This window comes from Bombus flavifrons, chromosome 14, assembly GCF_040668555.2.
Source record: "Bombus flavifrons isolate JBK064 chromosome 14, iyBomFlav1_principal, whole genome shotgun sequence".
NCBI lineage: Eukaryota > Metazoa > Arthropoda > Insecta > Hymenoptera > Apidae > Bombus > Bombus flavifrons.
Genome location: NC_138455.1, coordinates 6,106,717 through 6,131,039, shown reverse-complemented (window position 1 = coordinate 6,131,039; position 24,323 = coordinate 6,106,717). Strand labels below are relative to the sequence as shown.

Sequence of the window (24,323 nt, the reverse complement as noted above, 5' to 3'; positions counted from 1 at the left end):
AAAAGAGAAATAAAAATGATAGATAAAATAAAAAAGATTCTGAAGGTACAGTAGAACAGAAAGAAGAAGTAATGTAATAATAAAGGGATTGAGGTTGGATGCGAAGTGCAAAAGTAGTGAACCTGAGGAATTCTTTAAAAAAGAGCTATATCTGGAACAATAACAGATATACTACTTTGTATATTTAACGTATATTTTTTGTACATTTATCTAGCATCTTTAAAGCAGCATGATGGATTTTCTGGTCTAATTTATCTATAAATTATAATAAGGATCATAAGAATTATTTTTAATAAAAAGTGCACCACTAAAAATGAAGAAATACTTACAAATTTTATGCTTTCCTTGTATCGGAAATTTAATTGGCAATGCAACAAAATTTTCGCATATAAAAACATAAGGACTATCACTTTCTCCATCTGGGTAAGATTTCCTATATTCCTCTTGTGGTAAAACATCAGTAACTGTTACACATCCTAATAGACAACCAGTTGAATAAACTTCAGGAAACATTATTTTTTCTGTAAAACATCAATGCAATTTGTGATAATCTGTAAACTACAATATAATTAAGGTGAAATTTTACTTTTTATTCATAAATCTAATTTATACTAACCATTTTTTAAAACACGGTAATATTGTTCTATAGTTGAAATTTCCTCCTTAGTTGGTATTTTAGATGCTGCAGCAATCCATAATCTTCCTCTATGTGATGAGTACCATGTACGACCTTCATGACTATAATAGTAATAAAGTGTTAGGTATTCTTATAGAATTATATAATTTTCTTATATAAATATTCATATTGGGATTAATCTGTTTAAAATATTATAAACTTACACTTTTATTCCAGCCACTAATAAAGATGCATAAGGTTGGTGCATGCTCAAACATAAGCCAGGATCAGACATTTCTAAATACTCTTTGTCTTGAATAATATTTCGTGTGTTAGAAGAAATGTTCACTTTTGATGTTCGCAATTCCAATTTATGTGATTCCACATACTGTACAATTAGAATTCAACATTATGTTTCTTTCATATAATAACGATATGAATATATTTAATTATTTGTTAAAACAATATTTTTACCTTGGGGCGAGTAAATTCTATATTTGGGCAACTATTACTATTTTCTATTTCACTGAATGATTCAGATATATCTTGCAAATATTCCTCATTGAATTCTTCAAAATCCTCAGTTTGTTTCTCTTCAGTTATCTCTCTTCCTGTGAAATCAATAGTTGCATAGATTTTTCTCTTTAAATGAGACATATGCTTCCTTTCATGCATTTCTTCTTCCAACTTCTGTAACTTTTCTCGTTGCTTCTCTGTTAACCATGTATTGTTTGATTGATAATAGTCACATTCATCATCAATTACTTTCGTGTATTGTATTCTGTAAATTAGTACAGCTATATCCTTATTCTTGCATGAAAAAATTATACAAGATTACATATAATGCATACCCATCACGATCATATTCGAGAAGTCTGTCTCTTTGTTTTATTGATTCTTCCAGATTTTTGTTAGCTTTTTGGTTCATCAATTTATTGTATAACTGATCAGCTTGTTTAGTATTACTAGAAAGAATAGTTAGCTCTTTCTGAGAACATACAAGTTCTTCGCAGAAAAAGCAAGGACCAGCTCCTTCTTGAGCACAGACTATTCTACCACAATTGAGGCAGTTATTAATCAATGCATGTCTCTTTGCTTCGCAATTACACTTGTATCTACCTAATAAAATATTTTTATGTCAATTTCTATATTATAGTCGCTTAATAGTTAATAATTTCTTAATGAATAAAATACCTTTTAATAAAATTTCTCTCTCTTTGCCATCTTGAGAATATATATTGACAAATTTAGTTTTCTTTCTTTCCACTTTATCTACTTTTATAGTTTCTTGCACCTAAATAAATAACATGTAGTATTACTGTAGTATTGTAAATCTGGAATAAAAATTTCAAACAATATTGTTGACATATACCTGTTTATTTTCTTTGGTCTCTTTTCCTTTCACTTTTCCTTTCTTTTTTTCATTTTGCTTTTTCTTTCCATTATTCATATCATTTTCTTTCTTATATTTGGCTTGATCTTTGCTTGAAGCTGAAATAATGTTCCGAAATGATAAAGGCATTCAATAATTCAGTAATTTACATGAATGATAAGAATATAAACCTTGTCGTTTTTTGAAGTCTGAAATAAATTGCCTGTGCTTTCCATTAGCATAATCTAAAAAAGATTGCAAGTAATCATCCAAATCCCTTTCGTTTTCTATTTTCATTAGGAATCTGAAAAAAATATGTCAATATTATCATTATTCACATCAAGTGAATATCACTTTATTTTGTTATAATTTTCTTACTCGGCCATTTCCTTTGGTACTGGAAAATCTAAAATTTTGGATAAATTTTCGTTTATCCAGTTCTCCATCTTTGCGAAATTGTTAAAATAATATTCTCGAAATATTAGAATAAAATTATTCGTGTACAAATATGTGTAAGGTTAACATTCAAAATTAAATGTTAAAGTTAGTCTTAGTGGACACAGAATGATTGCTTTTTTTATTGCTATTTAATAGTTTTCAATGCGCAGAATCTGTAAATGGAAGTCTTAATTTTAGGAATCCAGCAATTCAAAAATTATACGTATGTAAACTTAAGCATTTTTAGCATATTTAACAGGTTACTTTGACACTATATTGTTTCCATCACCTGACTGGCTCGCACAAATGAGTATTCAAATGTTTCTCATTTAAAGATTTGTAAATTTGTTTCTATTTTCTGAGTGTGGATACCGTTGCTGGCTGTAATTAAAGTATTAACCCATAATGTAGATGAACTTAAAAATTAACATTAACGTAGGGTGGCCGGAATTTTATAACTACCCCCACCTAATTTAGTACTCACCTACAAATTCCATGCTGTGATTTACTGTTTTATTGACATATCCCTGGAAAAACATTTGACTTATCCCGCTTAACTGGCCATCATCCACGTGCATTTGTTACGGCCAGTGACTGCACTAATTGTATAAATACGCTAAAACTGTTCAACTTATACATATACATAACTCTGTCTGTCTCACAAAATGAGACCTTTTCTTCTCCTTCATCATAATACTTTTTGACTCATTAGATGGACGGTTTCCCCTAGCGAGCGTTTCTTGAAAATGCGATGGATTACAGAATTCTCTCAAGAACTATTTTGACTTAACTAATTAGTAGGTTGAAATTATGAATTAAGCAATAATTAAAATATTATAAATTTTTCCAAATTTTTTCATGTTTTTAGCAAATATGTTAATGATTTCTTATTTTATGAGGCTCGGTACCAAACTACAGTGACATCTACAGGTAGATTTTATACTTAATTTCGAATTAAAAATTTTAAATTATGTCAAAGGCAATTATTTTAGAAAAGTTCATCATTTTGAGTTTTAATATAAGGTAAGTAAAAAAAGAAGGATTCAAAATAAATAAACATAAACTATATATAGTATAACAATCAGAAAAACAAATATTTATTACTTTAATTTGAAATTAGAATTGTTACACGAAAGTTGCGTCTTTTCTAGATATTCATGCCATGGAGGTTAAAAAATTTACGTAGGTTAACGTAAGACCTTCGGAACATTTAACAAACGGATCTTCCTGCAGTTAAATTTGCATAGCCAGTCGTTCATGCGTCGACACAGTCACGTATTCATGCATACACGAGTTGAGTGTCAATTTCTACCGGTGTTACATAACAATTACTGCACCACGACCGATATCATCGTGTTTCATGCATCCATTAAAATTTATTCAAGTGTTGGCACTTATTAAGGCACGTTATTTAGTATAATTATTCAATTACCATATAGAAAAATAAGCTTTTTTTTGTAAAGAAAATGTCCGTTATTAAAGAAGAAAGCCTTAAAATTTCGTTGATCGATTACTATTATCGAATTCTTTTTTTCTTCAAAAGTTTAAAGCTCGCAATAAATAATTCTGTTTGTAATTAGCCATTAATATGTTATATTTTTTCTTTTGCAACATTTTCTTTTGTTTTTTCAGTTACTATGGTATCTTTCGATGTGTAAGCAACAATAGAAATTGCAGTTTAGCGCAGCTGCATGTACTTGAGTCAAGACAATGTAAATAGGTCGCATCGCGAATTGTTCTATTAAGATGGATCACGACACATTGTAATTCGATTTCAACTAGAATGCATCAAAAACATTCGCTATATGTATCAACAAGATAGAAAATATATCACGACGCCTTTTAACAATCTACCAAATTATTAATTTAAAAAAAAGAAGGAAACATAAATTTACATGTAAATTTATAACAATGTTTCTGTCTATAAAATACGAAACAGTTGACAAATAAATAATGTATATTACGATTATCAATTGGTTATTCGAGTCACGTTATTAGGTCGATTGGCCTGTTAGATGATAAAAGGTTCCTGTACAATGAACTTTCTATATCATTCCGCATCGGGATCATTTGATAATTACTTTCAATCGACGGTTTCATTTGGTCGGTTGCTGTTGAAAGGCGTCTTCATTATTCGTACGTACAATGCACGAATTATACTATAATAGAGTCCGAATGGTTTCAACAGATTCACGGTTGCACCTTGCGTCTATTATATGTCTTACTATATTAAAAAGTACGATCATAATCTTTAATATTTGCTTTATTATCAAATTAAGAATAAGATTATATTTGAACGATTCTAATATAAAAATTACTTTACAGATACTCCCGCTTTTTAATGGACGATTCTAGTACGACAAAAATCAATCTATCTCATTTTTCGCGACATGCTATTATTTATCTGCAATCGGGTCATCGTAAATATTGCGTCAAAAGCAAACTGCTTTTTGATAAAGTGTATCTTATCACATTGATTCGATATCATCCGTGGAGAATTCAATCGAGGTAGAGTACAAGAGATAAAGCTAGTGTTTCCTCTATCCTTTAAATTATGATAGGACAAAGAACGTTGTTTGAGATGTATATCTTTATTATTCCTTTGCCCAGAGTAAATCTGCTATTAAAGGTAATGGTGACAGAACATTATTATTGTCTTGTTGAGCGTTGTAATAAGTCCTTGCCGGCAAAAAAAGATGGAAGGTTTTGAAATATTTTATGCTGTTGTTACTGGCTGCAAACAGCTTCTCTCTTTCAAGGTACATTTTCTTATTTGCTTTTTATTATTAGCGATGCAATCTTTTTATTACGTAGAATCAGAGATGTTACGTTATCGTCATTGATGAAAATACATACGCTGGTCGTCCAGCGAAACACGATATCATATTTATTTGCGTTAGTATACTTTCCTTTTTTCCTATTCATCGACGCGATAACCGATGACTGAGAAAGATTAGCTCGATCCTTGGCTTTTGTGCTATCAATGTTAACATTGCAATTGTGAACGAAACCTCTGCTATAATAAACTAGATTCTCAGTTGAAATTTCATTTAAAAGTAGTTTACATATTTTCTAAATAATGCAGTCGCTTGATTAAAGGAAATGCATATAAAGAAACACAGACGTGGATTTTAAACAGTTCTTGTTATATTACTATAATTGCATATCTAGTTTTGTTAAAATAACTCATTAAGTAATTTGAAATTAATCAGTGCCTGATATAAGGAAATCTTATTGCATTAGTAAAGCAATTTCTCCAAGAAAGATAGGAACTTTAGAGTGAGCTTTACCTACGTACCGCATTTTTTTTCCTACGACTTTCTATGCACGTTCCATTAACGCCTACGTAAACAGTAAGCCTGTAATAGTAATACATGCATTCAATTAGCATTAGTCAGCATGCGTATTTATTATTACAATGATTTATGATATGAAACAATGTATCTCTTAAACAATAGCAAAAATTGAAGGAAAAATTTCAATTTTATAAAATCTGCATTATTCAATTAAGTTTCTTTTTATTATTAAAGGACTATATGAAATGTCATACATCATACATATATAGTGTTTAGACTAGTCCGAAATATAATATTAAAATTAGTAAAATTGTATTTGCAAAAAGCAAATGCAAATTAATACAATTACTGTTTTTGCATTGTTTACGTTTAAATTAGGCGCGAATGGGCTGACCAATCACTCGTGTAGAATGCAGAATACGCGGAAAGGCGCGAAGTTTGCCGCGCGGTTCGAAAGTGCGCGAAGTTTGTCGAACAACTCCGTTCGCGTTGCAGTTCGCCACAGTCGCCCGGCGAACTCCAACGTGATATGACGATTTTGTGTTGCTTGTGAATTGTGTTCCACGCTGTGGTGCTATTTGTGTGTACTCTCATTTTAGTTGCCCAAATCAGTGTCTAAAACAGTGTGTATTAATTCCATATAGAACCTGGACCAGCTGAGTCGAAACTAAGAACACCTGTCTCACTTCAACACCTCGCCACCTAAACCTACTTACGTAAGTCCTTCAACTATGATCATGTTTTAAGTATCATATAATAATTGTTACATCTTTTGAGATATTGTTATTCAAAGGAATTTTTTATTGTCTGTAAAAATTCAAGAAACAAGTATCGATGATCGAACCGTTACTTGCGCGCTGCGTTACAATCGATAGTTCGATCGAATTGTTTTTAATCGCAATAGAGACTCGTGTTCAGTGTGACAGTTCGTACTTACTCATTCATTCTTTCTTAAATGTTATCGAATGTAAGTAAGTCGAAGTTAAAGCAAAATTAATATTAATATACATGTATATAGCGATAGTGTAAAGACAAGAAGAAATTCAACGAATCAATGAAGCGCAGCTAGCGTAAAGGATTTGATTGTTGCGTTGATGTATCACGACATATGTATTTCTCCAAGTGGATACGTTTCGCGATAAAAACGCTTATCATGGCGTCGCTCTTTAATATCGGTATGTAAATCTTCACGCTTCGAATCTGTAAGCGATATCGAATATCATAAAGATAATAGAAAAAACTTTTGAACAATCATGACGAAATTATAAAGTACGCAATAAGATATATGTATTTCAGCAATGATTTTGTTTTGTCTTTGTATAACTAGAGTACCTATTTTTGTAAAAATTAATATTTTCATAAACTTAATTAAATAAATGAAATTTTAATAGAAATGCTGAATACTATAACATTGTAACAGCTATCGTACCAGTAATAAATACAGTACTGAATATTACAATGAATACTGTATTTGCTTTGGATATTATGTGCATATTTGCAATTTTAAATTTCTTATAAATGCATAAAAATCCGTAGTCTACTTATAATGGGTTAATAAATAATAAATAAAATAATGATAGTAACAATCAACGAATTTTTATTAGGCACAAATATTACAAGGTTGATGTTTGAAGGTTTTAAGTAGACAAAGATATACGACGTCTTAACCGCTTTTTTTCTTTTCTTTTTTTCGTTATGCATGCATAATACGTGACCACTATAGCATAACGTGTAACTTATGCTCGATTATTTCGAGTTACGATTCACTGACCTACATGACGTATGTAATTTAGCAGGCCAGATTTCGGGTTCCGTTGATCTTACGACCTTTTTCGTTCGAGCGATCGATTTCTGACATTATGTTCGATTGGCTCGCGCGCAAACACCGCTCGGTAAGCGTTATTTTTATCTTGATGATTATTGCTGTATTTTTTGCGATTACCACTGTCAACCGGAAGCGCATATAACATAAACGCTTAAAACTCGATTGTGGTAACCGCTAAACATTTTTTTACTTCCTTTTTAGCGTTTATTTTTTAATTTAATCTTTGGTTGGTATTACGAGTTGAAAATTTAAATTAATTCTTTTATTTGATGTTTATATATTCGTAAATGTGCGTTTTAGTTCTAGTTTTTATTTTATTTCGAAATTTACCCATCAATGTAATATTATTAATGTAGGATTTAAAAAATATGTGTATAAAAATATAAAATTCTTGTTTAGGTAACCCGTATAGTGTTCTAAATTGATCTAATTTTCATTTGTACAGGATATCTGTGCAGCAATCATATAAATTTTGGAAAATATTGGAAACTAATCTTAAAAAAATCGCACAATATAGCATGACAGAAGATTATTCAATGAATGATTGGAAAAATAAAGTACTATGTAATATAATATGAAGCTAGACGCTATTAATTGTAGCCACTATTTTTTATCACACAAAAACGATGACTTTTAAAAAATGATCTTTCATACACAATCGCACATATCTTTCGGAAAATCTACAACATTATTTTTATTTTTACAAATAGATATAGTGAGAATCACATAAAATAGAAAAAAAGATTTACAATAGAGATCTAAGTATATAACAAAAAGTACTTAATTATTTACAGTAATTATATAAATTATAATAGTTCATTATAAAAAATTAATACAAGTCTCGTAATATTATAGACATTAGAAAAATTAATTAATTCTCTTTCAATTTTTCTTAATCTTTGTATTTGCGAGGATTATTTTTGTTATGCGTTATAAATATCATACAAATCAGTGCAAATCAATTGACTATTTGGCGCTAAAGACAAAGAATTTGCAAATTGTGAGCAATTTTTACACCTGAACGGTGTACCTTTATTACTTGAAAATGATTCTGCGTTAAATATCGCGATTTATTGAACAACAACTTATTCCTCGAAAGACGATCCAGATATAGTTTTTCTTTCCTTTTTCACCAGTTTTATAGTACTTGTTCGTGTTTGTTGGTAATTATGGAAGTATCGATTGATACTTCCGTGCATTACTTGGAAGGTGGAATCGTAAAATCTATGGGCTATGCTATCCTTAAACGTGTTCCTTGCAGTATTTCGTGGTAACCGGTGCCATGAGCTCGAGTCACGGATGCCAGAGATTCTCAACTATCAACGATTACTTTCTTTTTCCTCCTATGAAATGTTTGATACTATAAAACCATTCTATTCTCTATTATCAATTCCGTATATTCAATTTTCTAAAATTATTATGTGACATATTGAGATGCTAATATTATCTTCATTTTTAGGCAAAGAACAGAATGGTTGTGTGGAAGAGATTAAGAAATTCGAATGTTCCTAAAGAAAAATAATATGGAGAGAACTCAGTTTATTTCAAGAACATTAGAAGTTTGATTGCTTGGAAAATGAGGACCTTGTTCACATGTAAAAATAGAAACCTAATAGATCTGTTCGAAGGAGGTCGTGAACAAGGTTTAGAATGTCCAAACAATCTTCTAAAAAACGTATTTTATCGATTCCAGTAGCAGCTTACATTCGTAAATGGGCAAGGCCACGTGACTCGATTTTAGAGTCAGTGAAAATGCGAAAGAGCATTCAAGGTTTCGAACAGAAACAGAAGCCTAATTTCGTAAGACATGGAGATAAGTTTTTTCTTTTAAAAAAGTTGAAGCTCCTTTCTTCGTATTTATGTAACTTCTCTGTGTTGATTTATATATCTTGTTAAAGATATGACATAGATTTCTGTCCTTTTTCAGTGAAAGGTTTTTCGATCAGATTCTACAGAATTATTTTCGCAATATTGACATTGTAACTATATCGAAGTATTTTTAATTGATAAATGATAAAAAATGCTTGAGTCAAGTTAATGTGTTGTATGCATGTATATATAAGCGTATTGAAATGTTATCATAAAATGTTAAGATTCTTCTATAATAATTTTGCGCTATGAGGAGAGCTACAGACAGGACAAATCCACCATTAACCGAGCTTTCTATTTAGTATAGGTTAAAAAAATTTCGAATTTTAAAATATCTAAACAATTTTATCTTATGAGCCCTTTTTCTAAAAAGCTGCTCAATTATTTTTTTATTTTCAACTCTCATTTTACTTTCTTATTCAGAGCTCTGTTATCTCTGTATTTCTCGATTATATAATCATTTTATATATCATATAAAGATAATAAAAATAGATTAATACATTTACTGTGAACACCTATATAAAGATTATTTCGAGTCTCGAAGAAATAATCTCAGATCTTGAAGCCTATAGCTGTGAGCTATAGTTTGTAACAGAAAGTAGCGACGAAAGATATAAATAAGAAAAACGGTGGAACGATCTGATGAATTTTCTTTAGAGAGTGCAAGTTTCCTCTGATGGTTAGATTTTCGTGATAGCGAGCTGTGGAAATCGTAGTATTGTAGATTCGTAGTTTCGCGATTCGTTTGTGGCGATTTAAAATGGAGATGCTTTTTCTAGATCTACTAATGGCCGTATCTGACAGTTTAATTCGCGATCATTTCAAGAGTTCCCCCGTTTTAAGCGGAAGGGCAACTTGGACAAAGTCAAGTTAATTTGTGACTAATTTACATCGAATCTTAACACTAACTCATCTTACGCTCTCATATTCTTGACATTGCTCTCTACGCTCAATCTCATTTTTGGATCTACATTCGCAGTTATTTCTTGTCATATTGAAAATCTAATCAAAATTTAATTCGAATGACGAGCTTTACTTCCATTACTTGTAAGTTCGCTCATTATGATAGTTCTATATTGTTTTTATATGTATACAGACTTCAAGGATGTAAGATATAAAATTATTTTTGATGGAATTTGAAATGTATCAAATTCTTTGATTCTTCTAGATCAAGTTATTCAATAGACATTTTACTATAGTTTTGTTAGTGGATATTTTTGTATTTGTTTATATCTGACTAGCTTTTAAATTATTAAAACTAATATAGAAATATATTTTCTCGGGAAAGAGATATATTTCTATATTTTTCTCGTATCTCCAATTATTTCTTAGATTATTTAGGGTTATAAAAGAAGAGATCTATTTAATTTAAGAAAAGCAATGCCTTTTTATGAAGTTCATTTTATGGAATTATCTATTTCAGTGTAATTCACGTGGATCTGAATAGGATTTATTATGAAAGCAGATCGCATTCGGTAGAAATACCTTCTGCGCACCTCAGAAATTTACATGGAATCAGTGTACGATCAGACATTGACAAAACGCTGTTCCAGTTACGTGACACGCGAAGCTGAAATTCTGATCGATAAATCTCGACCGTAGTTAGCCCACTATATTTATACTAGTCATTAAGTTTCATGAGTAATATAACGTGCCGTTTCTTATATCGGTATTACTAGTGATATTCATCATGATTGAATTTGAAAGAAAAAGATTGTTTCATCCCTCAGAGCAATTTAAAATTTTGAAAAGCACAGTTCTCTTTAGGTGTACCATTTATTAAATGGTTTCGACCGATCGTCCGAGATTCCAAAAATACTTGGCTGAATTTTATAGTGTCTGTGCTGCTCGGAGAAAGTCAGAGTACCGTCTCCTCTTCTGTGATACCACAAAATCCTTCAAAACCGCTCTTTTCCTTTTTTTTACGTTTCATTGCTTAACGCGTTCGCTATTGACGTACATGATAGTTGAATTTTTCTCTTTTTAACAAAATTTATCAGACAATTAAATAACTCATTGGGCTGCACGTTAGAGTAGTCATCGTCAGACTGTGAATATTCATGAAAATTTATATCTTTCGAGTATGATTGAAGAAAGGAAGCCCTGTATGAATACTTTATACATTTTTATTTTTAGATTTTTCATGATTGCATAAGTCTCCGCGGTGTAGTTATTATTACTTTTGGTGCAAAAGTCATATACAATAACAAAGAGTAATATATTTTAGTAAATACAGTAAATGAGTTAACGAGATAAATTAAGAATGATTCTGCAATTATTTTCCACCTCTGTGTACAATTCTGAAATTATTGTTCACTTTTGAATCAGTGGAATATTTTGATCTGAAAATGTTACAGTCTGAAAAATTCATGAAGTTACGTTGATTCTTCAGAATTTTCTTATTTCTTATATTTAAGATTCTTGGTTGGGCTTTAGTAATTTTTCTGTTGATAGATACTGTATGTTGTAAGCAGTAAGGAGAATGGAGTTGCTAATTCGTCTACAAGGAGATGTTCCGCGAGTTTCTTACTAGGAAGTGCATGATATTTTTGTACTGGTGGCATTTAAGTCGTAGATAATGCGCGAAGGTGCAAATGAACTGACTGTGTAAGATCGTCCATGGTTTCTTTTGTGTATTATATAAGCTTGAAGAGTTTAAAGTGCTCAATGTATCTTTAGAATTAAAAATATTGGGATTTGTAAGTCTCAGACTTGAAAATGTAGGGCTGGGAATCTTGGAAATTTAAAGTCTTTGGAGTTTAAAGTGCTCAATGTATCTTTAAAATTAAAAATATTGGGATTTGTAAGTCTCAGACTTGAAAATTTAGAGCTGGGAATCTTGGAAATTACATATTTTGAATAATTTAGAATCTAGAGATTTGGAAACTCAAGGTTTAGGTTTATTAGAAGAATACAAAAAAATGAAACCTTTATAGGTTTGAAATTGAGAGATTTGGAGTTAAGAAAAATTAAAATTATTTAAAGATATTTCCTGCACTCTTGTCACTTTGTTGCTGTTTATATTTTAAGAATAGCTAGCTAGACTTGACAAGGTAAATGAGCTTTTTTAAAGCTAAAAATAGATTGATGATTTAAGCGATATCAATACTGTTTCTTCAAGTGATAATGAAGGCATGTAATTAACTATACATATACAACGTTCAAATGTTGTCGCGACTGCTTCTGTGTATGATACTTGTGAATGTGACGTGACAGCATCCACATGTGGTACGTATATTACGATAAACAAAAAATCGATAAATAATGAAACATGTCACATATGACAAAATATATCCCTGATATTTTGTAATTGATATTTGTTTTTAGATACATTGTAACTTACAATTAAAAATACTATACTTATAACTTTGCCATACTTTTAAATCCAGCATTTACAAGCTCGAAACTTGAAAATCTTAAATCTATAGGTCGTAAATTTCTAAATTATAAATATAATAAATTCAAATTCTGAAACAATATATATCAGAGAAGGAACATTTACACCGGCGTACTATTTATCAGCTATTAGTAAGGCTGTTTAAAAAATGAAAACATTTTCTGTCTTTCATCGTAGTCATTCTCTCGTGTGAAACAGTTTGTTCAATTAGCAAACTGCACCGGCCTTCGGTGCAATTAGTATTATATGTGTGAAAAAAAAATATTCTATGAAAACAGAGAAACCGTTATTGTGTCACAATTTAAAAAGAGTTCAACATTTGACGGGAGAATCTTTATTAATCTTACACTTGTACCGTTAATTTGTATTTAAATTAAAACAACACGTTGCAATAAATTCAGATTACTTGAAAGTGAATGCCATAATTCTTCGTTGGAGATTGTTTGACCACGTTCCTGACGCAAGTCCATCAACAAGCTCCAGATCAGAAATGAACAGCGACTGCAATGAGCTAATTGAACTAATTGCGTTCGTTAGTCGTTGTTCGTGAGTATTCACGTGATATTTACCCCGTATCTTCTTCTGAAATCGTTCCTTACCGATATTACTCGAGAACGATGCGCGATTTGTGGTGCAGGTCTGCCTCTGCTTGGGAAACCGTATGAACCGAATGATTATTCATGATGGAAAAGTTTTTATTTCATGCCGAGAAGGTAACCAGACTGTAAATGAAATATGACTGTATCTCTTTATACAATATGTCTATCATACTTTAATTCATTTATTTATGTTTCTTTTTCTACGAGCTCCTCTAGTTCTATTAAACAAATTTTATTTAATTAAATTCATTTATTTATTTAGAGAATATCTCGATTTGCTGAAGAAGTAAAATTTTAGGTCGTACGGAAAGACGAATGACAATCTTCTGATATTTCTGAAAAAAGTTGCAACATTTTAGGACTGGAGGAAATTGAAATATAGAATTAAAGAAAATTTAGATTATTTTGGTATAGTATGTATTATTATTAGACCACGGATGTTTATGCATTTTGATATTGCTATGAATGTAACTAAACAAATGGAACCTATATAGAAGTTTGTTCTATCCACCAAATATTACAGTGAACGCTTTACTTTGAATATTTTACCTACTTTTGTATACTACGTACTTGCATTTTGTACAAATATTTTTACATTTTTAAATTACTCATAAGTGCACAAACATCCGTAGTCTACCTATTTGATTAGTAGTAAAGTAGAAAAACAGTATAGTAGAAAAAATTCAATTTAAATGACAATCACAGAAACGAAAGAAGACTTAAGGCTTCGCAACTCGTTAGTTGTCTTTGAGTGATGTTTCCAATGTTGTTTCAACATCTGTTTCCTACCTTTCTTTTCGAAAGTTCTTTTATTTCTCACGCCATTAAATTCACAGAATAGAAAAGCTAGGAATATCGTTTCGTCGACATAAGCGAAGAACAAACGATCCCAGGGTAGTAAGTCACGTAATTCGACGTAGAGTAAAGAAAGAACACGCGAATAATGAAATTATGCTCGCCTGTGGTAATTAAGATGCATCATCAGGCAGGGCGGATTACGTAAACTTTAGTACATTCTCTATTTTCGTAATGTAGGATTAGACGGCTGGTTAACTGGGTTAACGTAACAGATGCTGTATATTATCCAAATTAATAAGAATGTACGATCGCTTGAATAGAGAAATTTTCACAGAGCGAAATGCTTATTTATTCTGCCACATAAATAGTATTAGACCAAGTAATAAGTTCATTTGCGTTTTTCTTTTGTTTTTAACACGTACAACGCTACGCTGATCATCGCGGTGGCTCGTGTTTTACTATATTTTCAGAATGCATAAGTATAAATATAATGAATTTTTTAGGTAAACGCATTCCACAATAGCTTAACACACTTTTAACATTTTAAAAAATTCCTATTCTCCATTGAAGCTAATTTCATATTCTAATTCCTTTAGTGGTATACTTTAATAAATCGAAATAGATGTTAATTCTTTTCAGCATTACAAGTCTTGTTTTTCCTTCCGTTAACCGAATAAACGACAGATGTGTGGATATCCCAGTTCAATAGTAATTAACCCAGGACTTGGTTCTGTAACCATTACTACTCAATAATGGTCAATTGGTTCGATTTAAATCGACAATTGGCATGCCCGAGCAACTCGGTCTCTAAATCATTTCCCTCTTATCCATCTTCGTTGACAGATGTCTTAGTCTCCTCAGGTTGTCTTTTTCACTTCAGTATCGAAATCCATCAAATTTACATTCTACTTGGTAGCATTCTGGAATTTGTTATTTTCAGTAGATAATACAGTGATAACAGAGGAATGGTGTCAAGATAGAAGATGTTTATATAACAAGATAAATAAAAATACAAATTTCCTCCTAAGGTATTTTAAATTAAGACCGTGAGGAAGCGAAGATTTCTTTAATATAAAGAATGATAATCTTTATGCAATAATTTTTCCAGATGTACTATAGAAGAAGGAAGATATTTTTACTAGAACCTTATAAAATGAATAATAGGAAGAGGACGTTCGATAATTTCTTTCAAATAATCAAGAATAGTCGTGAAGGAAACATCACTCTTCAAAGAATTATGGATACTTTTATTCTGAAGAATAATGAGAATTCAATTGTTGATAAGTCGATCTGTAATGGAAGTTTGCGTAAAATAAGTTCAACTTACTGTGGCCGTTTATACATATTCCCGGAATCAGGTCTGCGTAATATGTTAAAAATAAATCTGGACTTTATTCACGATGCGCGATGTTTTCGGTGCTGTTACTAGATTAAATTGCTCCCGCTGTTTGACAGTTACTCTCTCCATAATTATAACTGTATCATTTAATATACTAATGCAGTTACAAGCTATTCTGGCAGAGATCGCTTGATAAGATCATTGACTTTCCAAGAAGAATATTACTGACTCTTAGTCAACTTTTTATCATCTCGATTGGTTTTATCTGAAAAACACAAACATTCTGATAATTAAGAGCCGTTCTGGAACGTTTATCTGTTTTTCTACCATCTTAATTCCCTTTAATCTCCATTCGTAATTCATCGAAAATTTTTGAAGTAACTAAAATGCTCACTATTGTCCTTTCTATTTTTTAAAATTTATTCGTATCAATTCTTTTTTATTTCACTTCACATTCCACTGACAAGGATTTTAAAGTGATTGAAATTGGCCACTATTATCTCTCTCATTTCCCTAGTCAATTTTTCTTTACTTCCTACAAATTGTTCCCCAAAAATGTTCATTGTACCAAAGAAATAGAATCATGATTTTGTCCGTACAGTGTCTCATTTTCAGTCTTGGAGAAGTGCACACGACGTTCAAATAAAAATAACCAGGTTTGTCTTATATTTTTAGGCGGACGAAGTCGCGAGCAAGAGGATGACGAGAAATCGGTGAATCCCGTTGCGACGTCGCGACAATTTCACGCTATCAATCGAGACAAAACCCGAAAGCCTGCAAAGGGAAACGCGGTGAATCATGTCGCAATCGAGACGTCCTAGCATTTCCATCCACGATTATCCGGAACATTTGAATCCGTTCAGCGATGACATCACCAATGCGCAGCCTTACTTTTATCACGATGGGAAGACCAAGGATTCAAAACATAAGTTCTGGACGTTTGGTAGAAGCAGGAAGAAAAGGTCGAATAGCTTCTCCATCAAAGGCACATGGTACTATTACATTTTACTTCTACCATAGCATACTTAAAAAATTCTTTGCTTGAAACACTAGAAATATCTGGCTATTCTTTTCTTCATATTTCTTTATTATATCTTGAAAAGAATAGCTGAAGAATAATCTGCTATTATTTGAAACAAACAATGGTGTATCATTGTTGTGCTTGAACCTTCATTTTTGAAATTCATGGAAGCTCAAAATGATCTAGCTGGTCTTTCAGGTAAGTTACTTTCGTTTCTAAGAATAGATTAACAAAATTTATTGTTAATAAAATATAAAAAATCTGCATTTATATGGAAGACATAGAATAAAATGAACTTTTGGAAAAGTGATGCAAAGGTAGAACTAACACTAGTGACTCTTCCCTAATAATAAGAATCTATTTCTAGACATTACATATAATAATATCATTTTATATATGGCGAGATATCTGTTTAATTCGAAAGTTGCATCATATGTTGCAGATTTTTAATGAAGTGGAATCGCCAAAAAAGAAAATTCCAGTAGAATTTCAACGATCCTGCGTTATTTATTAGAACTCTACTTTTGAAATAGTGCGTGGAGTTCAAATATAAATTGGGAAAGGTTCGGCCAGAAGTTTATTGAACTTGAACTTAGCATCGCAAACGAAATGCACGCGTGAATCGTATGCGGTTAGATATCTGCATTTGGCTGTCATCCAAAGAACATAAATAAGAAAGAATCTAACGTAGTAGACTAGACAATCGACGTCAGGTTGTTTCCCGTCCAAAAGGTCTTTACAATTTCTATTTGAGGCTACAATCGACGCACATTTCCTGCGTAATTTCATGCTCGCAAATTGTTCATTAAGTTTTTCCTCGTTCACAACAGTTTTCCTTTGCTTGAAAAACATTCTCTAGTCTTTATGAGTTTTTATAATTTCTCTTTATAGTTCGTGGAAACTGAAATGTCAAGTTTAAGTAGCAAAGCAATTTTATCTAAATTATCACAAAGGAAGTATGGCTAATTATAAAGTGATTTTATAATTTAGAGATTTATATAGCCAGTTTAAATGAAATGAAATTTTCCAAAGAAAGACATCTTTGATAGATGTAATTGATATTATTTTAGTATCAGTGTTATAAATACATATCAATGACTTGTTACTTTTATCAGATGCAGGATAATCTAACTGAAGCTTAAAATAATAGTACGTTGAACTTCGAAGTGCAAATTTATTTTAAAGCTTGATAGAAAGGAATAGAAAGTTCAATTTTTCTTACGCGTTTTATGTATAATGTAGTTTACGACATCGCGTGGAAAATTCAGTAGCCTATCGAGGCCATCGATCTCCTGCAATTTTTCTTAAATTAAGCCAATATTACCCAGCGTTATTATCTTAATTTCACTTTTATGAAATCCACTACAGCATTAGATATCGATCTAGTGTGCTTTATTAATCTGTATTCTTGATCTAATCTAATTTTATGACCCAGGCTACAGCCTAAGGAAAGATTAGTACGCTTTTTAAAATTAATTTGAAATATATTTAGATATAAATTTCTTTTTCAGGAGGAGATCGAGTTATTCCTATAAATATCATATGTGAGAAAATTCATTCGGAAATTTTTCTTACTGAAAATTCAAAATCAAGAAGCTTATGTCGCTGAAAGATCAAAATTGTCATATTTTTAAATCCTGATTAGAATTTTTTATTATCAGAAGACCAAAATGGAGCTTAGTTCATCATCGAAGAATTAAAATTAACATACATCATTTTTGATCACAACTTCCGTTTCATTCAAAAGCAAACAACCGACACAATTTTCTAAATAAAGTTAGGACGTTGTTAAACACACATATTGGATATTACATATCGATATTTGGTCAATTTATCTCCATGGAAAGGTCGAGAAAAGATGCGTCACAAAACCTATAAATCATCCGAAGGGTAGTTTGCTGCTGACCCACAGAAACTTAAATTGTGGCATGGATCAGCTTTTGTACGTAAGCTATTAATCATTTAGCGGACAGCAATTATGCTCAAGTAATGAAACGCTGTCAGTTATAATATCGATTTTTCTGCTTTCTTCCAATGGCATATTAGTTTTTCCTTCGATATAATCAATGCTTTTCTTTATAGGCTTATTCGCTTGGAATTTGCATGGAATATTTTGAATAAAAACCCGGCTTTAATTTGCGAAGCGGTGCCTCCTCCTATTTTCATTAGAAAGAAAGAGTTCCGGTCTGATTGCTGATTAAAATCGGCTGAAATTTTAAATATCAGCGTTGTTGATCACTAACATTGGGATCTTCAAAGTTTCAATACCTTTTGCTTTAATAGATACACTCTTTTCTTTCTCTTTTTCATTCACGAGAGAAGTTGCTTTATATTAACGTCCTCAATTCGTGTGGCTTCATGCTGGAGTCAAATACAAGGAATATTTGAAGTTTCAGAAAAATGGTTTATACTTTTATATACATTTATACACAGTCTCGTATAGATCTATATCGATTAAGTTCTTATTCATTCGAATTGAACGTTACTATTTAATAAACAGGAATTCTTGGCATTCTCTAGATGTAGGAACTGAAAGAAAATCTTATCCGTCGACTTTCATAATCTGTCATACCAAAGTTGCTGAAGCGTTTCTTTGACCATGAATCAGTCTTTGAGTTTATCTTAGCGAAGAAACAAAGCATAGAGAACGAATATCTTTATATACCTACATAACAATTTCTTTCTGTTATATCATATTCAAATTATAACTGAAGGAGAACCTGAAACAAAATATTCGATTTGATGTTCGTCTTAAATAATAATAATATATTTAATAATGATATATTTAAGATTTAAAATACGTGACTGAATTCAAATTTTCAAAACATTCACTTACAATACTATGATTTTCAGTTTATAGTTGCAATACCTGAGTGTTGAAATCGCTAAATGATATGACTTTGCTGTTATAGACACAGGAAGTACAAGAAGAAAAGATCAAGAAACGTCACTTAAATTTGTTGTTCGTCATCGTCGTAGTGAATGTACACATCTTTTAACACTTACGACACTGATATTCTCAGCGTTGAATAAAATAAGAAAATGATATTCTTGACGTCAGCTCATTATACGTGTGACAACGCTTTAACTCGATAGTTTACTATTCGTCGTGGACTCGAGACGTTGATTGACAAGTTGATGATGCTAGTCTATTTTATGCCTTACTTCATAACTATCCTTGTACTAGTTTGATTGCGATTATTGTACAAATATATTTATTGCGAAATTGGCTCACGGATGTCAGAACGAGGATTTGTAATTAGAGATCGTAGAAATTGTGATTCATAATATATAATAATGATAGTTATTAGAGAAGAAATCTATCTTCTGAGGAACTAGATACAAAAGCAAATCAGGATGTTATAAGATTAATTTAAATATTAAGATAATTTGTCAACACTTTTTTTTCATTGAAAATCTTGTTATCAACGTTGTTTGTTAAGTATAAGAATATTAGCAGAGATTAGAAACTGTCCAACCTCCCGGTAGCTATCGTTTGTAATTAATATGTAATCGACATTATATGGAGGTAAATGGAGGAAAAATTGCTATAATTATAACTTAAAGTAAAAAAAAAAAAATTGTAACAGATTTCTAAGCCTATTTCATGGGCTGCAGTTTTCAATCGGCGGGGAAGATCCACTTCGTAATTCTTGACCAAAACAAAAAACCAAAAAAAGATTAAAGTATTATATATTTTTTTTCTCAATGAACTAAAAAAGTTAGTCAAAAAGTTTATTTAAGTAATTGTTATAGCACTTTAAAGTTTATTTTATCTTTTTATAAAACACATTTTTTCTTTAAACCCGCCAAAATTTTTAATTTCACACTATTTTCTGCCTTTTTTTTTAGTTCATCAAGAAGAAAAATATATAATTCAATCCTTTTTTGGTCTTTTGTTTCGGTCAAGAATTGCGAAGTGGATCTTCCCCGCCGATTGAAAACTGCAGCCCATGAAATAGGCTTAAAAATCTGCTATAATTTTTTTTTTACTTTAAAAAATTTTTTTGTATTCGTTAAATATACATGGTAGTTGGTAACTGGTGGTACAAGCGGAAAGAGGGTGATGCTACGCGAAAAAAGAAGTCGAAAATATAGAATAAAAATTTTTCGTTTGAGGCTTTGTTTTCGAGAAAATCGACTTTGAATTTTCGCTCGGTACGTGTGCACTTTATCACGTCTCGTTATAACGGATCTCACTGTATATCGTTGTCTCGATGGAAAATTAAAAAAAAAAAGAAAAAAAATTTTTTAAATAATTTTTATTCTATATTTTCGACTTCTTTTTTCGCGTAGAATCACCCCCTTTCCGCTTGTACCACCAGTTACCAACCACCCTGTATATAAAACCATACCTCAAAATTCAATAATAATAATTTCTTTCTTTCCCTTCTAAAAAAAATCACAAAAAGACGCTGTTTTAGAACATTCTAATTCAGGACACCCCCTTACTAGCATAGTAACGTGAAAAGCCACATTTCGTTATACAGCATAGAAATGTGACATAAATCTCTTAATACGTTTGAGTATAAAGTACGATACGCGCCGCGAGTACTAATGGTTGTAAATCTGTTTATTCCATTACATTAGTCTGCATTGTTTGCTTTCAGGAACGGACTATTTGGTAAGCGGAAAGACGACAAGCTGGAAGCTCAGGAAAAGAGGTCCACGATTACCACAGGTTGCTATCAAAACTCATATCATTAAAGAAGAAAATGCAAAATAAAATTAACAAATTATAAATTAAAATGCTGTAATAAAAGTGTTAAACCATAACAAGTTTCTAAAAAACGACTTCATGAATGGTACTATAGTGTCTTAAGAGGTTTATACAAGATTATCATTGTAATTTCAATGAAATATTATTTCTATTTTTGCTTAAGATATACTTTCCTAATTTTAATACTCGATTTTTAACAGTTTCGTCCACTTATAAAAGAGAACCATGTATCAAACCGATACCTGTACCGCAGCGTGTACCGACAAAAGATCAGCAGGAATTCGATGAAGCTCTTGGTACTTTAGCCAGAAGAAGAAAATACACTTTAGATAATTCTTCATCGAGATACAGTTCGAGCTTGACTGTTAACGGTGATCCTGCAAGACTCTATGACGGGAGTCCGCAGGAAACCACCACATCCATTATGGGTGATCTCACACCGAAACCACCAGCTCGAAGGTGAACATGTTTTACGTTGTCATATACTATTTTTAATATCCTTCTAAATTCCATTGTCTTTTGTAGAAGCTTTCTTTGAGCTAAATTTTATATTTATTATATGTATACATTGTTTAAAATAAATTAGAATATCGCTACTATGACTCTCGCTTCTGTTGCGTCAACTAAATGTACAGAAACGAGGAAGTTCTACCGGCTTCAAAGATAAAAACTGTTCCGCTTTCTGGTAGCCATTGTTTGTAATTAATAACTGGTCGAAGTTGAATGAAGTTAAAATGTTGTATATCTATCGGGAATATACTATAACTGATAGATCTTTGGTAAAATTTAATCAATCTTTATTGGGTGGAAGAAGTAATTATTGTCTCACTTTTTAAATTCTTAATTCGAAATAATTTCAGGATATGTGATTGATATTGATAAAAATTGACTACATGACATTAGCATACATATTAATCAAATTTTTGGACGTAGGTTTGGTCAGACAAGTCCAAAGCCGACAGACAAACTACCAGCGTTAAATTTCGAGAATGAAAGTTCAAGGGAAAACGGAAGTGTGACTCTCCGCGAAAAAGTGCAGGAAAGAACACCTGTTCCCCCTTTGTAAGAGTATAAATCTAATACTATATTACATTATAATTATTGAACCGATGAAAATGATTTATTACATTAAATGTATTTAATTTTGTTAGGCGAAGATTCGGTAACAGGTCGTCACAAAGGATGAACGCGAATACTTTGGATTCAGAGGAGGAAGCGAGTCGATCGGGCGATGTAACGATTTGCGACGAGAATGAGAATGTACCCGGGGATTACATGTTTAAAAGATATTCTCAGGATGCGGTTAGAAAGTCGAATCTTTCGATAAACAGCTGCGTTTCTGTCGGAAGTACGATGAGCACGCACGGTCGTAAAAAGCGAAGAGCGCCGCAACCACCACGGCGACCAGAGAATATGGAAACAAACGAAGTAAGCCAGTAAATCTTCCAAAGAAGGGAATCATTTAGAGAAGAATTAATTAGAACATTATTAAAATCCTTATCTTTCGTTGCATGTTTTGTAGAAGGTTCCTGAAGAGGTTAACATAGAACTACAGATAGTGGAACCGATGGACATAGCGAGGGCTACTGAAAACATAGATGATCTGACAAAAAAGAGTAAGGATTTAGACGAGAAACTTAGCGAAGTAAAAGAAAAATCGGAAGTGTCGATTCCGAAAGGCGCACAACCATCCGAAGAAGCTGCAACAAAAAATATTTCGACAAAAGTTGTGGAAATTAATACAGAGATACTAAATAAAGAGAACACTTGCACCGAGAAAGAACCAAAAGATGTTGTAGAAATAGAGATAGCAGAACGAAAAAGCTCGACTTCAGAGGGTCAAAAGATTCCTCAGAAAGAAGACTTTAAGAAACCTGTTAAGAAGGATGGTGAAGAAATTCAAGTTGAGTATCGCAGAGCTTCTCAGGAAAATATAGAAATAATTAAAGACATTGACCAAGTGAATTCATTGTCAGAGTTAGATAATGTCTGTCTGCGAAGGAAAAGTTCTTCTAGTTCGTTGTCCAGAAGCAGCAGTTTCTCTGTGAAAGATGAGATAGAGAAAATCGAAAAGCAAATAAAGGCATTAGAAACGAAAAATGCTTCTAAGGACTCGTCAGATGAGAGGAATAATTTGCAGGAAAATGTGAGACACTCGATCCAGGAGAACCGTAGGCATTTCTTCCAAAATATGGTGGATAACGAGAACGACAAAGGTACAATTAAGATAGAGTTTAAGGAATTGCCGAGGGAACAGAAAGACATTCACGTGGTGAGACTAAACGGCTCGCCTGTTCCTACAATAGCGCCTAGAGAGCCAGTAAAAGTTATTGAGCTTCACATTTCTGAACCCATAAGACAAAAACCGGAGATTCTTGAAGATGTGAATCCGATTCCAAAACCCAGAAGGCACAGTGCTTTGACTCGGAACGATTCTCAACCTACCATAATTTCAAATGAAACTAGAAGGAACCTCGAATCGACCAGAGGGAAGTCGTTTTAAAGTTTGTATTCTGAACGGTAAATTCTTGTAGGGAATTGTGCAATCTTTTCGGTCTCTAAATTGAACAGAAGAATATGTATCTCTATTGATTTTAGTCGATATATATCTTCAAAGACTGTATAAACAGTGTGTACACATGTGCCTTTATTTAATGTTTTAAAATATTTTCTGATAGTTTGAAGTATCTTTAGGTATGTCTTAAGTGTAATTGTCACATGAAATCTGGTTTCTAGACAGCTATAGGACAGGATTATTTTTGCAATGTTTCTTGAGCGCAGTATATTATTCTTCGAGATACTTCAAAAGGTTACACATATTTGGAGCCTTATTACTACAGAGAAGAAGCCTTGATAAATTATGTGATCATAGCTATTTCTTGTTTATTTAACAGTTTTGTTATTTATTGATGTGGAATAAAGTCTGAAAACTATATTAGGTCTGTGCTATTCCTTCTCTACGAGAAACGCATGTTGATAATTTTATTTAAAAGGACTCAGAATTTTTTGCCTCTATTTGTATGATTGATTTTT

The 24,323-nt window shown here is 31.7% G+C and overlaps 2 protein-coding genes and 1 long non-coding RNA gene across 4 annotated transcripts; 1 reads left to right on the top strand and 2 right to left on the bottom strand.

Annotated features, from left to right (window-relative positions):
* Positions 1–155: 155 nt before the first annotated feature.
* Positions 156–3,142, bottom strand: LOC138187369 (activating signal cointegrator 1). Its single transcript, XM_069128088.1, has 12 exons — positions 2,911–3,142; positions 2,716–2,807; positions 2,367–2,599; positions 2,180–2,292; positions 1,989–2,107; positions 1,811–1,910; positions 1,468–1,735; positions 1,091–1,397; positions 841–1,004; positions 617–738; positions 330–521; positions 156–255 (listed from the first exon to the last, which is right to left on the bottom strand). The coding sequence occupies exons 3-12, from the start codon at positions 2,432–2,434 to the stop codon at positions 185–187; spliced, it is 1,524 nt and encodes a 507-aa protein (XP_068984189.1). The 5' UTR covers positions 2,435–2,599; positions 2,716–2,807; positions 2,911–3,142; the 3' UTR covers positions 156–184.
* A 3,065-nt stretch (positions 3,143–6,207) lies between these two features.
* On the top strand, positions 6,208–24,225 carry LOC138187358 (uncharacterized protein PF3D7_1120000). Of its 2 annotated transcripts, XM_069128049.1 has the most exons (8): positions 6,208–6,438; positions 7,516–7,614; positions 16,225–16,541; positions 21,181–21,251; positions 21,491–21,749; positions 22,224–22,352; positions 22,442–22,718; positions 22,813–24,225. In XM_069128049.1, exons 3-8 carry the CDS (start codon positions 16,348–16,350, stop codon positions 23,791–23,793), a joined length of 1,911 nt encoding a protein of 636 aa, XP_068984150.1. In that variant the 5' UTR covers positions 6,208–6,438; positions 7,516–7,614; positions 16,225–16,347; the 3' UTR covers positions 23,794–24,225. The 2 variants fall into 2 exon arrangements, with proteins under 2 accessions (XP_068984150.1, XP_068984149.1); XM_069128048.1 differs by lacking the exon at positions 7,516–7,614.
* On the bottom strand, positions 14,786–15,790 carry LOC138187366 (uncharacterized). The gene is made up of 2 exons (XR_011175158.1): positions 15,538–15,790; positions 14,786–15,130 (listed from the first exon to the last, which is right to left on the bottom strand). It is a non-coding gene; the product is annotated as an uncharacterized LOC138187366 (long non-coding RNA).
* Positions 24,226–24,323: the final 98 nt, after the last annotated feature.